Here is a 17073-nt window from a genome sequence, read left to right as displayed (position 1 = left end):
CTTCTAGTCCAGAACTTTGGGTTTTTTTTATTTATGTTGATAGATAAAACTAAACATTGTTCATGTGCAAAAGTTCATCCAGGGACCTTGCTTTACTGTCAATGTAAAAGCTCATCCAGAAACACCATAATTTCTGTCAACACGAAAACCTACACTTCTATCAAAATTCAAATCAAGGTACTGGTTCTCACAAGAGTCGGGTTCCAATGATTTTCAGGAGAGGAGAGGGATGGCCATGGAGGCAGCCAGTCTCATCGATGGACGCAGCAAACTGTTGCAGATCGAAGCCATGGCCGCTGGGTGTCGGAGGAGGAGCAAGAAGAGTCAGCTCTAGGGTTTGCAGGGGAGGGGATGGAGAAGTGGAGGAATCACATCGGGAATAACCGGCGGAGGACATTGACGCTCTGGCGGCGACGGGGCGGTGAAGATCCAGCGGCAGGGCGGCTCCTCTCAGTGGCGGCGAGGGCGTTGCTTTGCCCATCTCGTTCGGGCAACGGCGGCGCGAGGAGGAGGCTCCGGCCGACGGCGGCGCGTCAGGAGGAGGCCGCTGCCGACGGCGGCGCGAGGAGCAGGCTCCAGTCTCGCGCATGGCTCCAAATCCGCGAGTGCCTCCTCGTGCCTTTTGACCCGCATGGGTCGAGGTGAATCGAGGGGGGGTCAGGTGGATTGGGCCAACGAAACCTCGCATACCAAACTGCGCCCCTCGTGGATTCTCCTCTGAAATCCCCTCCACCCCTCGCCTACCAAATGAGGCCGCAGGGTTGCCGCTTTTATAAATGAGTTTCGACTCCTCGTTTCTATTGTAAATCCAACCGAACATGCGCATGATAAGCAGGGTACCGGCCGCTGGATTTTCAGGTCGTGCATAGGTCGGGCAGAAACATCGTCTGTGGAGCAGTTTCGTTTCTATTGCAAGGATGTCTTCTCGTCTTTCAATCATGTCCTAGATACAACAGTGGATCCACCTGAGCTGTGGGCTGTGGCCGTGACAGATGTAACTGTTCCAGTGCATTCTCGCCGATACGCATGTGATGGTATAGGTTTTTTTCAATTGTTTGGAGGATATAAGATAAGCTTTTGTTTGGATTAATAAAAATATCTGGCAGTAACATTCAGATTATATAACGGTAATGATAGATCCTGAACGTTCGGATTTTAAGCATGGTAACTCGAACGTTCTTCATGCCAACTTTAGTTGGCGCAGGGTTGGCAAACATGACAATTTTTTTAGGAAGAAACGAATGAAGACAAAGCCATGATTTAACAACTAAATTTGTCATCTAATGTCAACTAAGTTGCCATGAAAAAAGGTTCGGGATGACATGCTCAAAATCCGAACATTCGGAATTTATCGAAGTCCTTATATAGTTATGAAAAAAAAGTACAAAGGAAATGTCGATATGGGGCAATTCTCCCCGCTTTTGTAAACGAGTTTCGGCTCCTCTTTTCTCTCCTGCAGGGTTGCTGCGTGCAACGGAGAGTCGTGTCATGCTGAATTCTCTTTTATGATATACTCCTTTCATTACAAAATGTAAGGTGTATTCGCTTTTTAGTTAGAGGTGTATTACTCTTAAAAAAGTCAAACATGTACAGGTTTGATTAAGTTCATAGAAAAAATAATCAATACTACTGTACCAAACTTTTATCATTACGTCTATCATGAAAAGTATTTTATATTTTATTTATTATGTATTGTAGATATCGATATTTTATTTTATACTCTTGGTCAAACATACATAAATTTAACCTGCATGAAATTCGATACACCTTATATTCCGAAACAGAGGGAGTACCTATCTAAATGTTATCCTCTCCATCCCATAATATAAGGTTGCAATATCATCTTATATTATGGTAGAAACGACAAACAATTTTGCTTACTAAAAAACACATGTGTACACTTTCAGCGAACGTTCCAGAGTTGCCATGCCTTTGTATAAGAATTTGTCAAAGTAAAAATTGCCATGTTGTATAGAAGATTGTCAATTTTTTGGCATATTGCATTAGAGTAATTGCCATGCGTTTTCAGAAATTTGTCATGATTGCAACATAGAGCCTAAAGAAATGATGAAAAAAAATCATACTTAGGATTTTGCCATGCTGGCCGAAGGAAATTACCATGCAACATCAAGGAAATTGTCATTGTCTGAAAATTAAAATTTTCACTAGAATGTGTTCACTCAGATTGCCAGTGAACGAAACCATTTTAGTAAGTACAATAACTATGACATGAACAAAACTTGGAAGCAAATGACATCAACAAGGATTATGATAATTGATTGGCATATAAAACTGAAGTACATGCATAATATATTCAACATCATACCGAAGGACGGGATCATTAGATTATATAATTAATAGCTCACAGGGTGAAAGCAAGAACATTTTAGGATGGTCACAGTGGGGAGTAACTTATACTAGTGTCATCCATATGACATTAGCCTGAGTTATTATCTTCATAATGTAAAATAACATAGTAGTAGTGTCATAGATGACTTCATTTATTAGCTTATAGACTCATCCTGTATTGGAAAATGCTATGTTACAGTAACATATTATGTTATTACCTGCCACATGAGCAAAATTTTTTTGAAGTGCGTTATGTTACTAGCTAAGTTACTTTCACTATGACTAGCCTTAGGATTCACGCATGGGATCTGATGTGCTTGATGACGTTCACTCGGAAACGCTAAATCCGATGTTAGATTTGTAACATTTTCGCTTTTTGCTATTTTATGATGGGTGATTAATCTTTTTTAGGGCCTTTCGTTTTGACCGTGCACTTTGCATCGAACGGCGCAAAACATCGTTTGGGGACCCAAAGAAAAAGGCGCAGCGTGCCCACGTTTGTCCGGGTTGCCCAATTGACGCTGCTGGCTGCGGCCGCACATCGGTGAGCGGCACAGCGACAGCCTCGAAACAGCCAGAAAATCCATGGAGATGGACCTGGAAGCCCAAGCTCCCATGACGCCGCGCCCGTGACCTCTCCGCCTCGCAAGCTTGTGGAGCCAGAGGGGGGCGGAGAAGCGGCGGAGGCTAGGTCGTCGCACCTCTCCTCCTCCTCCTCCTCCTCCCCTCCCCTCCCGTGAAGCGCGAACTGTTGCGAAGCCGCCATCGGGCATCGGGAGCTGAGCTCCAGTCCAGCCACCGCAAGGTAAGACAAGCTTTTTAACCCTTCGGAGGGCGTTCCTTTCATTCGCTTGGATCAAATCGGGTGCCGGTCTCCGCGCACACAAGCTGTTCGACGAAACGTCTGTTAGGACCAGGGATTATATAGCTTGCGAGTTAAAGATTCGGGGTCTGTTCTATGACATGTCTCGCAGAATGGAGTACTTTGGGGTTGGAGCATGGCAATTACTGCTCATGTTGTTGTCTCAAATTCGCAGCGGGTACAAGGCATAAAGGCGTCTTTCGGATTTAGGGACATTTATACCACAATCCATTTGCTAATCGGTCGCTCTTTGGGCTTAGCCACTATTGTTAGTACCTAGCTCAAAGGTCTAGTCAGATGATCTCCCATGAAACATACTCTTTGCTTAGTACCATATGAGAGCTGTTTTGCTATGCTAATTTTGCCTTTTCTGCTTCCTGCCTCTTGCAGATCCCAGTCAGATGATTAGTTGACTTCTTCTTCATGAACGAACAGCTAACTTGCTGCATGCTTGTCAGAGATGAGCTCAAATCGTAGAGCTTCAAAAGCTCGAAAATCAACAACTAATTACTACCGGCTTCCATTTGATAAGCACCGATTATTTGATCCAGATGCATTTCTTTCAAAGGATCGTTGTGCCAATCAATCACAAAGTACTCAATCAGGCAGCAGACATACTGATAAACTATTCACTACTCCTCAGTTAGTATCTGCATTGACAGGGATCTGGAATCTTGTTGGGCACCCAGAATCTTCTGGCACAACAGATCAAAGATCTGTGAGCGAGGATATTTTGCACACGGAAGACCCTGTGTGCTTTACTAGGGACCGAGAAGGACACACATTGACATCTTGCAGCGAAAGCTCAACTGGCCTCAACTCTCAAACCTGTTTATCAACACCAAAATCAATCCATGAAGATCTTAGATTGCTGAAGAAGATGTTAATGCTCCGATCACGCAGCAACATGATCGGTGCTTCTGCCACATGGAGACATATGCATCTTACCAGTAAACTTGGGAACATGCATTATCAAAATATATACCCCATGCAAACCAAAAAGCTAGGAGCTTGTGCTACTTCCAGCAGTATGGAAATCAAGGAGGGCGACTGCTTCGGAAGGGGTGATAACTGTTGCAATCAAACAGGAGACATGCCAGCTGAACAATGCACGAGCTCAAGTGAGGAGGATAATATCACGTATGCCTGTGAAAATTCTCTACACGATGAGAAATTAAACACAGAGGTTTCTAGAGAATACTCCAATATGTCTGCTTGTTCATCAGAGCAGGTTTGCAAAGAGGCAAGGATAATGCTGGAAAATCAGATTTCCAGCACATGTGAACATATTCGGCCTGAAGGGTTGACATGCACATCTTGTGTGGTTGGTGATGCTATTGTTAACCCACCAAATGTACACCAATATACATACGGGGAAGATGTATCTCAGCAGCATTTTGTAGACAAGCGTTCATCAGAGTTTGAATCATCCTTGGGGCATCGATTTCATGGTCCTGTTGGTGCGAACAAGCATGCTGCTGCAGGAGCACTAGCTGGGACAGTTGTCAGTATCTCTCTGCATCCAGTTGATACGGTGAAAACCATTATTCAGGCTAACAGTTCTGGGCAAAGCTCATTCTACCACATACTAAGACGCACCCTTGTTGAGAGAGGTAAAATTTTGGGTGTATTTACACACACTGAGATGCTATCAATAGGTTTATCATATTTCCATGTCCTTTTCCCTATTGTCAAACATTAATTACTAGATTTTTTCATGCTTGGCAAATATTTTCTACAGGTGTCTTAGGACTTTATGGAGGGCTTGCTAGCAAAATTGCTTGTTCTGCACCAATTTCAGCTATTTATACCCTAACTTACGAAATAGTAAAGGGGTCACTTCTTCCTACTTTGCCGAAGGTGATTTCAGTTTTATTTTGCAATTGATATCCAACTAGTGTAACATTCATACACACTTTGATCTTATACATTGACATCTCTTCAGGACTACCATTCCATTGCTCATTGTGCTGCGGGTGGTTGTTCTAGTATTGCAACCTCCTTTATTTTTACACCAAGCGAATGCATAAAACAACAGATGCAAGTCGGCTCGCAGTATCAGAATTGCTGGTATTTAATTTCCATGCTTCTCCTTGGGTTATTCATTCGTTTTCTTTCTTTATTTAGAAGCTTTTTGCTTTTTGCTGATAAATAAGAAGAAATGACAAAAACATACTCTCTCCGTCCCAAAATGAGTGTCGCTGATTTAGTACAACTTAGCACAAAGTTGTACTAAACCAGTGACACTTATTTTGGGACAGAGGGAGTATTAATTTATCAGCCCTAGTTCTGCATCCTGACAATAACCTGCTATTTATATTGAAAAATGACAATAACCTGACTCCACGTTGCTTGTTGAAATTATTTGGCAACATTGCCCGGAGTTCACCATACTCTTCTTCACGCTCTAATAAGAGTTTCATGCCATCAGGAAGGCTTTAGTTGGATGTCTACAAAGGGGTGGCATTGCTTCGTTATATGCTGGATGGGGGGCTGTTCTTTGCAGAAATATTCCACATTCTATAGTAAAGGTATCTTTACGAACAGTTACAGTTTACTCCCTAGTCCCAAATTTTAATTCTACATCTGCTTTGCTGTTTTATTTTGGTGTTCACTTATTTTGGAATTTCCAGTTTTATGCCTACGAGAGTCTGAAGCAATTTCTGTTGAATGCATCACCTGCTAATGCTAAACTCAATTCTGGCCAGACGGTTAGTTCCTGAACCTCAACTTGTTAAACCATCTTATATATGTGTTTCATTATTCAATACTGAACCGGTACTGTTTGGCCTGTTCCCATCACTAAATTCAGTTTTCGAATGATGCCACTTACCTTTGATATAAATGTTAATACTTCAGGTCGAGCCTAATTCAACTACACATTCCGATTTTAGTGTGGTATAAACTCCCTTTTTTCTTTGTATTGCAGCTCATTTGTGGAGGTTTTGCAGGATCAACTGCTGCTCTGTTTACAAATCCATTCGATGTTGTGAAGACACGAGTACAGTTACAGGTGCAACACATGCTTATGCCACAAATTTGGTGAACCCTTTTACTCAAGAAAAAAACATGCTCATGCCACACCCCAGTTTGTATATATCAGCACAAGTAACTTACAGTTTAAGTTTTATCTATTTTGATTTGTTATTGAATGGAAAAGCTCACGCCACTTCATCAAACTCCTGCATAAAGCGCACTTTTCAACCCTGAACCCTAAAACCATCTAATTGCAATCTCAAACTGTCGAAACAGTCCACTTTTTAGTCTCAGATGATTCCGTAATGACGTGGATGCCATTGTTTTGACTATATGACACCTGAAATTCCATTATGAGCAGATAATTCTGCAGGAGCAGGTGAGTTGGCACTTACTATGAGATAGAGAAACATTACCTAGAGTTCATGGCTCACTAAGAGCTAGTTTGGTTCGTGTCCTCGTGACAACTCGCCTGACCTGGAGCGTGCCTGTATGTTGCCTGGGTATTGTTTGGTGCTACCCTGAAAAAGCCTGTACTTGCCTGGACTAGAACACCACACACGTGATTAGCCTGGATGGGATGTGGATAGAGGAGCCAGGCAAGGGGTTAGCCTGGCCCAGGCTTCAAAATTCCAGCGCCTGGCAAGCCATAATGGCTGCCTGGGACTGCATGTACGAAGTTGCTCGCGGTACAAAGGCAGATGAATTGATTTTTTTAAGTCTAATCACTCTCCAGGCCAGGCCCAAAATCCAAACAACTTCTGTCCAGGCCAGCCTGACCAGGCAGAAAAGTTTAAAAGACCAGGCTGAAACCAGGCAAGGTATTTCTCCAGGCATGCAGGCGAGGCCACAAACCAAACAGACCCTAAATGCCTTGAGGGCCAAGTCGTTTCTTGAAGGGGAAGGTAGTGTCTAGATCTGAGAATCAAATTATGTTTGTTCAGATTTTGTTTCTATTTGGATTTTGGAGTAAGGAAGAAGGTTCTGACTAGCTAGGAGCCTAGGACCCATAACGAAGTTCCAAACAGACCAATCTTGTTAGGAGGTACTGCCCAACAAAAAGAAAATTTGACTTCTGGATCAGGAATAATAAATAAAATAAGAAGATGATAAAAATCCTATACGGAAACGACTTCTGGCATCACCAGTGGGATCCGAACCACATTTTCGTAGGCCGACTCCAGTTTTTCTAGGCAGAGATAGTATATCCTTGATTTAGCACATTTGTGTTTGTAGGAAGATTCCTCGTTCTGAAATAAAGTCTATTTGGAGCTTCTTCCAGTTGTTCTCCATGTCACTCCATGAACAACCGCACACTATGACAAACAAACAATCAAGAACAAAATTCATCATTTGGATAACAAATTTACAGCAATTCTGTTATAAATGGATGAAATTTGTCACAAATAGATCAAAAACCGGAGTTGATACATGGCAGTGAGGTTGTTGCCATGTGGCATCCACGACACTCAATACCATTTGCCAAACCACCAGCGGGCAGAGGGCGAAAAGTGGACTGTTTCATTTGTTTGATGTTGTATTCCAACAATTTTAGAGTTCAAGATTGAAAATAAGCCTTTTCCAGAGTCCAAGGTCAAAAAACGGAAACTGGACCCTTTCTTTTAATTTCATTATAATGAAACTTGTTGAGATGGAAAAGCTTGGTTAGATCTTTTGTTTTTCCTATCACTTCTAATGGCTTGTTTCCTTCAATTCTTCAAATCAAAAGTGAAGTAATAGTTGGTGCAGGACTAATTCTGAATTGATTCATGTTCATTAGGCTCTCAGCCCTGTTAGAAAGTATGAAGGGGTTCTTCATGCCCTTGCGCACATTTTTGAGCAAGAAGGGTTACGAGGTCTTTACAGGTACGATCATTTATACACGATATTATAGACTTACCATCTTACTGGATGCAAATCCATACTCGTTTGTGTCATTGTTACTGCGAGCATGCAAATTATCAACATCTTTTTTTCCAGGGGTTTAAGCCCAAGGCTGCTCATGTATGTATCCCAAGGGGCGCTGTTTTTTACATCCTATGAGTTTCTCAAAACAATTATGTTTCCTGAACAAGAGCTTCAGGCAAACAACATCTGATCGTAGAAGCTTAGAAGGGAAGGGATCGTTGCAGCCCGGTGGAATTTCTGGGTCGATACCATGAGCTAAGTAATGAATTGTTGTATTGTGGTTACAAACCATCATTCAGAGGTCCTGTAACAAACTAGTGTACATCATTTTTGGATACGTAGGCATTAGACAACCACACTTGGGTATTAACCTTTTTCTGGCAGGTAGAAACACAACATGTAGGCAAGAGGAATTTTGTATCATGAGCAAACTTGAGATGTAGATTTCCTTGCGGGAGGACATGTGAATATGAGTGTATCCTGGTTTTGTGTTCTTGCAGGGGGGAAAGGTGTCACTGAATTGTTAACGTTAATGTTTCATGGGTGCTGGGAGGGAGAGAGCTTGGGGCCACGGAGGAGGTTATGTAGGAGGGGATCACAAGGAGGTTTAGGGTGCTTGAATGTTGAATCGCACTAGAACAAGTAGCGAGAGCAGTCTACGCGGACAGCAACTCTCGCTAGCTCATCCATCTAAGAAAAAAACTCTAGCTAGCAGTTTTTCTAAAACTTTTTGGAGCGTATATCTAGGTAGCTCGGTCGCGTGCTCGAAACCCCACCCCGCAGCGCTCTCGTTCTCACCCGATCATTTTTTCTTTTTTCTTTTTCTAGCTTCTATCAATTGCGTCAATTTATTGAATATTTTTTCTTTCGATTCTGTCAATTGCGCAGATCCAACGGTCAACCATCCGAGATGATTTCAATTTTTTGTTTTCTTTCTCTCGCTTCTATAGATTGCGCACATCCAACGATGCAACGCAACAAGTATGGACGAGCAATGTATATTTTCCTTCTACCTTCTCTTCTTCGCAGTGGTCTGGTGGTGTCAGTTCTTTTCTTTTTCATCCATTCAGATGATTTCAATTTTGAAAAAAACGAGCCTGTTGCCACGTCTTCTTTTCTCTCGCTTCTCAGTCATCAGATCCAATTACTGTGAATAGGAGCTTGAATTCGCGGCTCTGATGTGCAGCGTTCAAAGTAGTAAAGCATCATATTTCATAAATGTGAAAGCCTAGCTTAATAGAAATGATAGACTACTTATATTAACGAGGAATTCCTTCTTTTCTAGGAGCCCATTCGAAAAGAATTTCAAAGTTAAGCGTGCTTGGCTCGGGGTCATTTTAGAATGGATGACCGATCGGGAAGTAGCTCCCGGGTGCGCACGAGTGAGGACAAAGACCGGTGTTGGTCTGTGGGGCCAGTCCTCATCCTGTCGGGCGTAACAGGGTGTTACAATTTGGTATCAGAGCCGACCCTCACAGTTACACGGACATGTACGGGTCAGGTGCGTGGGCATGTGGCCCGTTGTAGCACACGGCATGGCACTTGTGCTGGACTGGACACGCATACGTGTGCCAAGAGGGAACGTTTTTGATGGGCCGACGAGGACGTCGGTTCCTTTGAGTGGGGGTGTATGTGAGAGCCTAGCTTAATAGTAATGATAGACTACTCATATCAATAAGAAATTCCTTCCTTTCCAGAAGCTCATTCGAAAAGAATTCTAAAGTTAAGCGTGCTTGGCGATGGGTGGCCAACCGGTAAGTAGCTCCCGGGTGCGCATGAGTGAAGACAAAGACTAGTGTTGGTCTGTGAGACCAGTCTTGATCCCGCCGGGCGTAACAAGGTGTCACAACAAACTCCTATATTGTTATAAATTCCAAAATCTAGAGCCAACTATCAAGTCTATTCATTTTACAATCTGTGCACTCTATTAAATAAAGAGTATAGTGCGAATCAACCTGTGATTGAGTTGGTTAGATGGACAGTGGTATCCCCAACCCACCAGGGTTTAAATCCTGGTGCTCGCATTATTCCTAGATTTATTTCAGGATTTCCGGTGATGCGCTTTCGGTGAGAGGAGACGTTCCCGTCGACGACGAGGTGCCTACGGTGATTTCATAAATCTCAAGATGATATGCTGGCTCAGTTTTTCGGAGGTGCTCATAAGGAGTTCATAGAGGAGAGTGTATGCGCATGTATATGAGCGGTTGTGTCTGTACTGATGCTAAAAGAAAGAATACAGTGTACTTGGGTGACCATAATGATGGAATTGTCCTTTTTGCTACAAATAGACAATCGGATATCTCTTGGCGGTTTTCGCAACAAGAAAAGGGAAATCTCTTCGTGGCTTCAAATGTTTCTTTTTGCAAAAATAATTCATATATATTATGAAATTTCACCGAAAGTGCAAAAGCACCTTAAACATAATAAAAATTACACTGAGATTTCGAGACCACCTAACGACCACTACTGCTGGTAGAACGAGCCGCCGACGCGCCGCTGTCATCGCTCCTCTGCCAGAGTCGGCCTGACCTTGTCGATGATAGCCAGGAAGTCTTGATGCACGCGCCCCTAAGGACCAACGCCTTGGAGCCCCAGTCATCGTTGTTGAACCCTTGAACAGATCTGAATCACTTGACACCAAATTTCGCCACACGGCAACAAACCCTAACCTAACTGTGCCAAGAAAACGGTAGAAATCTACACCAGAGCTCCGTCGACTATGTCCAGACGAAAGGATCCAAACCCGAAAGACAAACTTGAAGAAGAATCTCCGCCCTCCGCCCGAGCACTGCTCCTACGAGAACTAAAGAATCCTAATCTAAACTACTAGCCAGAGTGAAGGCACCGGGATTCTCTCCCAGCCATTGGCCGCCGAAGCAGCAGGCAGAGAGGAGGCGAATCGTCAGGCTCGCTGCTGAAGTGTGGAGGGAAGAGTTTATCCTAGCCGCTAAGGGATAGGGGAGGAAAAGCTACAGAAAGATCTCCCAATGCATCTGCTTCAAATGATTTGGATAGCTGACCCAATTAAATCGTTTAGAAAGCTGTCATTGGCAGCAACATATTCTTCATCCTTGCCGCGAACTGTATCAATCATCAATAATCTTACACTTTCTTCTTGTGTTAGGGGTGTTTGTTTACAGAGACTTATTGATGTAGGGACTTAAAAAAGTCTCTTTTAGTCCCATCTAAACCAAATAAGAAGGTTTTTTTTACGGGTGAAACATGAGGGACTTATAGGGACTTAAAGTGGGCATTTAAGACTTATGAAAGAAGACCCTCAAGGAGAGTCTTTTTGAGACTTTTAGTTGTAACATGGTCTTTTAGTCTATATTTAGTCCCATATACCACACAGGTAGGGATTTTTTAGGGACTAACGACTTTTTAGTTGGGCCTAAAAAAATCCTAGAACTTATGAACCAAACATGGCCTTCCTCAGCTGCTTCTCGGAGGTTAAACATGCAGCCGCAGCACCATATTCCCAAATTAATGTATTCCCAAATTAATCTCATGCATGTACTTTCCTAAAAAAAATCTCATGCATGTACTGCCATCCAGCAAACAATTTTTTTTTGAACAAAGCAAGGCACCCAGAGGGTGCCCAATTTCATTTCCAGCATTGACCATAGTACAGGAGATATTACATTGGCCTAAAGATTAGAAGAGGAGAACAGCCAAAACAGAGTTGCTGGAGGAAGAAGCAAAGATAGGTTGAAAGGAGATCAACCAGATGAACATCTACTAGCTTAGAAAGAAAAGAAGAAACATAGGGAGTGCTAAAGATACATAAAGTCCTTCACATAGAGACCATCTGATCAGAAGGAAGCACATGTAGCGCAGAGTGACAAGTGATCTCTCGGAGAAATAGCGAATCCTCGTCCTGTTAAATGTGATAGTATCCTGAGAATATCTTTTGGAAAGAAAAGTCATAGAGATTTTAATCTGCAAAATTAGTACAGGATATTAGAAGCAGTACACCTTATGTAGATGAAAACCTGAAAGAGCAATGTTCTGCAAGGAAGAAATAACAGGGCAAGGAGCATTTGTATGGGAATTATGGGAACAGTCCATAAGCGCTCCGTAGTTGTTCTGAAAGACCTGCTTTGCAAGATTATGAGCCACCCCATTGTTATTCCTAGAAATATGAAAAATCTGAGCCTGCATATGAGACGTTAAGTTGAGAATATCAGCTAGATTTTTCCTAATATTCCAGGGCGCAGCAGAATGCAAGAAGTTCCTGGCAGCAATCACAGAAGCAAGTGTAAGACAATCTGTTAAGAAGACAGGATGTTGAATCTGCAGAATGTTCGTCAGATGTGATGCAAACTCCAGTGCAAGAACTTCCGCATGGAGAGGACTTGTTGTTGGCAGAGCTGAGGCTTGGACCTGAATGTTTATTTCTCCTTGGGATAAAGGAAGACAGAAATACACCCCAATGCCTGTTCGAGGCTGCCCATAGTAAATGCCTGTTCGAGGCTGCCCATAGTAAATGCCTGAAGCTTTTTTAGTTTTAAAAGCAGCATCAGTGTAGATTTTTGGACCTTTCATGAGCATAATAGACTTAATGGTGCTACCTTGAGGGGGCAAATGTTGCAACACATTCTGGTTGTTGGGGTTATTAGGTTTGCTCAAATCTAGCAGGGAATCATTTTGCAAGTAATGATCCAAGGCAGCAGCTAAAATATGAACCTGGTAAGGTTGGTGCTTCTTACGCTCAAACAGGAAGTCGTTTCTAATTTTCCACATGCATCATAAGAAATTAAGAATATTTTTTAAAGAAGCATGAGGGTGATTAAAGGAGAGAAGACGAGCAATAACCAAATGCACAGAATTGAGGCCCTGAACTATAGCATGTGATCTAATAAACCAGGGCTTAGAGAACCAGGCTGCCCTAGCAAAGTCACAAAGGAAAAAAAGATGCAAATCATCCTCCTGCATGCCACATCTGGAGCAAATCTGAGAAATATGAACAGAAAAATGACCCGCTCTCATACCTGTTGGCAGAGCTCTTCTCAACAGTCTCCAAGCGAAAGTTTGAACCTTTGGCAATAGGTTTTTATCACGCCAAATAGTCGTAAGCAAGTTCTTGACCTCCGAGGACACCTGCATTGGAGCTGTAACAGAATTGTTGTGTATCTCCTGCAAACAAAGCTTGTAAGCAGATTTAGGAGAACAAAAGCCATTAGTGGCCAAAGGCCAGGAAAGAGGATCGTCGATGTCGTCGTGAATAATGTCTATAGCAACCACCTGAGAAGCAAAAGTTTGATCAAACAGATTAAAAATAAGGTCATGGTTCCAAGCTTTCTGTCCTGGGAGCCACAGGTCATTAACCAAAGAAGGATAAACAAATCCTGTGGTTTGAGGAATAAGAAAATCATGAATAGATCTCCAAAGAGGACACCAAGGCATGCTCCATAAAGAAATGTTGCCTTTAGTAAGCTGATAGAAGGCATGCTGAGTAAGCCTGGGAAGCATTTTTAAAATTGAAGCCCAAAAACCAGACTTAGGAGGAGAAGAAGTTGCCCTCCAGATTGTAGTAGTAGGGAAATACTTAGCCCGAAGAATACAGTATAAGTGAGAAGAGGGGTTGTTTGCTAACCTCCAAGCTGCCGCAATGATGAGACTTTCATTGATGGCTTTAAGATTTCTAATCCCTAGATCTCCTTCTTCTTTTGAATTTGCTATATCTTTCCAAGCTCTGAGACACAGTCCTTTCCTTGAGCCATCTTCCCTAATACCTGTCCACCAAAAAGTTCTAATGATAGCTGTGAGCTTAGCAATAAGCTTTTTGGAGAACAAAATGTTTGCCATGTAATAGACCGGAATAGCAGAAAAAACAGACCTAATAAGTTCCAGGCGAGCTGCATGGGAGAGCATATTAGCTTTGTAAGAAGGCAGCTTGTTAGAGAACTTGTCAATCACAAAGTTGTAAGCAGAGGCTCTATTTTTAGCAGGTAAAATCAAAGGATGACCAAGGTGGATGAATCTATCATCAAGATTAGCAACTCGGAAAATTTGTTTAATATTAGTAATAACATTTTGAGGAGTATGAGTGCTAAACAAAATAGCAGATTTGTCCCAATTAGGAGTTTGACCGGAAAGGGAACAAAAGTGCTGAATCAAATCTGACATAGTCTGAGCCTCCTGTGTAGTAGCCTGACCACAGACTAAAAGGTCATCTGCAAAAAGGAGAGAATGAATAGGAGGGCAATTTGGGCCTAGAGAAATGCCTTGCAAATGATTGTCCTAAGCAGCTTCATTAAGCATGATAGAAAGTTCATTGATGGCAAGAACAAAAAGGTAAGGAGACATGGGACAACCCTGTCTGATACCTCCGTGAGACTTAAATTTGGGAGACGGCTGACCATTAATGAGGACAGAGAAAATGGGTGAGGAAATGCAAGCATGCACAAGATTGATGAAATGACCATGTAGCCCTTTACGAGAAAGAGCCGAGACAATGAAGTTCCATTCTAGACGGTCAAAAGCTTTAGCCAGATCTATCTTTAGCATGAAGGCATTGTGTTTCCAAGACCTAAGAGTAAAAGAGTGAGAAATTTCTTGAGCAACAATAATGTTGTCAGTAATCCGTCTACCCTCAATAAAAGCTTGTTGAGCTGGATCAACATAATCTGGAAGATGGGGCTTAAGTCTGTTTGCCAGAGATTTAACAATAATTTTATAAATGACATTGCAAAGGCTAATTGGTCTATAATCCATGGGAACAAGAGAGACTAACTTCTTAGGAATGAGAGCAATGTTAGTGTCATTAATGTTTGGAGGCAGAATACCTGTGGCATAGAAAGAAGACACCAACTGCGTTACGTCATCACCAATCCAGTCCCAAGTTGCCAGATAAAACTCCACATTGAAGCCATCAGGACCTGGTGAAGCATTTAGTTTCATATCCTTAAGAATCTAAAAATTTTCAGATTTATCAGGAACGGAATAGGTGAAGTCATCATTATGTTCAAAGGAGTTGAGTTGAGGAAAAGGCCTGCACACCACATCATTAGGAGAGGAGAAAATGAATCTGAAATAATTAACAAAAGTTTGCATGATAGCAGCAGGTTTATAATGGAGCACATTATTCTCATCTTTAACAGAACAGATTGTATTTCTTTTTCTACGCTTGATAACAGCCTGATGGAAAAACTTAGTGTTTCTATCACCTTTGGACACCCAATTCTTTTTGCCACGTTGTCTGTAATATTGATTCAGTTGATTGAGAGTAAACTCGTACCTGGCAATGAGGGATTGCTCCAAGTCTTGACTCTGATGGTGAAGAGGCAATTTCTGCAAATCATTGATTTTGGCCTCTAACATACTGAGAGTCTGCTGTAAAGGCTTCTTTTTTTTACACCATGCCTTTAGAGTATTTGCCAATGAAGTTGATTTAGCTGTAAAAGAGTTAAGAGTAGTAGCTTTCCAGGCATTTTTAGCAAAAGAATTGAAGTCATCTTCAGAAAGCCACCAATTTTCAAATTTGAAAGACTGCTTAGGCTTGACAAAGTGACTATCAGTGGAAATCAAAATAGGCGCATGGTCACTAAGAATAATGGGGAGATTGAGCACTTTAGTGTTAGGAAAGTGAGCGCACCAATCAGAATTAACCAAACAACGATCTAGACGACGATGAATAGGCTTGGAAGTATTTTGTCTACCACGCCAAGTGTAAGCAGGACCACTATAACCAATATCGAAAAGGCCACAGTTCTTGACAATAGAACGAAAGGCATGCATACGGTAGTAGTTGATATTGCCATTACAACCGTCGACTTCATACAGGATATCATTCAAGTCTCCCATACAAACCATGGGCTTACTTAGGTTATCATAAACAAAAGACGCTACTTGGTCCCAGATGACATTAGTCTGCTTATGATAGGGGTCACCATATATACAAATGAGACAAAAGCTGACCCCAGACGCCACGTGAACTACATTAGCTAAAATATAGTGAAAAGCAGTATGCACAGTAACTTTGAGCTCATCGGTCCACATAATCCAAACAATATTGGTTCCTCCACTCTAAATACTTGCACACGCACACCCACACCCATCCAGCCAAGATATATAGACCTAGCATGACCTCGATTACTACCAAGAGTAACTAGACACGCACGCGAGAGAGACATACTTGGAAGGTGACAACAATACCACCACCACCACACACGCCGGGCCGGAACTACAAACAGCGATGAGCTAGCTCTCCTAAGGACAGCAAGTGATCGACGGCCTCCGCGCTCCAGCGGGCGCGAACCTGGCCGTAAAGTCGGGCTCGCACTCGCCGGGGCAGCTCCCGTCGTCGAAGTTCTGGGCGTAGCTGAGCGCGTCGTAGTTGAGCTTGAGCCCACCGGCTCCGAGGGCGTACGCCGTCCGCCGGTGCCTTCGCCTGAGCCCGCTCCACAGCGCCGACACGCACCACGACGTGATGGCCGCGCTCTTGCTGCGCCACGCGTCCAACACGGCCGCCATCGCCTCCTCCCTCCTGAGCGCTCGGCCGGGAGCAAGCCAGCAGGAGCCCTGAGCCTGGCGATGTGCGTGCGTGGTGCTTGACGGGAGAGCCAGGAATGCTTGCTAGCTAGCACGGCGCGCTGTGCGGATATATGTTCTTCTGGGCAGGCGCAGATTAAAGGCTGGCGAAGATCTTTGCCGCGTTTCGAAAATGGAAGCCGAGAGATAAATCCTGCCTATGTGTCAGGAGCCCGGGATAAAAGCGCATGCACGGGCGATATTTTCTCTTTCGTGAAAGGGAAAAAAATATCGGGCAGGCACAGAGACGTGGCGAGAAGCAGCACTGGCTAGCTAGCTAGCGTTTATCCCGTGATGTAACATTTGTGGATCCTGGCTGGCTGGCTGGCTGCTTCAGGTCGGCACACCACTGAAAATTACGTCTTGTTTTCTTGTTTTGTACTGTAGATGAAAAAGAGCATTTCCACGCCGGAAAGGAAAAATATCTTTATCGGGTGCCGGAGGCA

At 43.0% G+C, this 17073-nt stretch overlaps 2 protein-coding genes across 4 annotated transcripts; one reads left to right on the top strand and one right to left on the bottom strand.

Moving 5' to 3' along the window:
* Window positions 1–2844: 2844 nt before the first annotated feature.
* Window positions 2845–8590, top strand: LOC123127920 (mitochondrial aspartate-glutamate transporter AGC1). Of its 3 annotated transcripts, none has more exons than XR_006462864.1 (9): window positions 2846–3154; window positions 3602–4824; window positions 4953–5071; window positions 5157–5281; window positions 5643–5742; window positions 5845–5922; window positions 6163–6224; window positions 7968–8053; window positions 8168–8241. XR_006462864.1 is itself a non-coding variant. In XM_044547778.1 (9 exons), the coding sequence occupies exons 2-9, from the start codon at window positions 3672–3674 to the stop codon at window positions 8283–8285; spliced, it is 1863 nt and encodes a 620-aa protein (XP_044403713.1). In that variant the 5' UTR covers window positions 2846–3154; window positions 3602–3671; the 3' UTR covers window positions 8286–8590. The 3 variants fall into 3 exon arrangements, 2 of the variants coding, with proteins under 2 accessions (XP_044403714.1, XP_044403713.1); XM_044547778.1 differs by having other exon boundaries at window positions 6141–6224; window positions 8168–8590; XM_044547779.1 differs by lacking the exon at window positions 5845–5922 and having other exon boundaries at window positions 2845–3154; window positions 6141–6224; window positions 8168–8590.
* Window positions 8591–15826: 7236 nt separating this feature from the next.
* Window positions 15827–16778, bottom strand: LOC123130743 (uncharacterized). The gene has a single exon (XM_044550561.1). The coding sequence runs from the start codon at window positions 16568–16570 to the stop codon at window positions 16307–16309; it is 264 nt and encodes an 87-aa protein (XP_044406496.1). The 5' UTR covers window positions 16571–16778; the 3' UTR covers window positions 15827–16306.
* Between the last annotated feature and the right edge of the window lie 295 nt (window positions 16779–17073).

Source organism: Triticum aestivum, chromosome 6A (genome assembly GCF_018294505.1).
Source record: "Triticum aestivum cultivar Chinese Spring chromosome 6A, IWGSC CS RefSeq v2.1, whole genome shotgun sequence".
In the NCBI taxonomy this organism is placed as follows: Eukaryota; Viridiplantae; Streptophyta; class Magnoliopsida; order Poales; family Poaceae; genus Triticum; species Triticum aestivum.
This window is presented reverse-complemented; position numbering and strand designations above follow the sequence as displayed.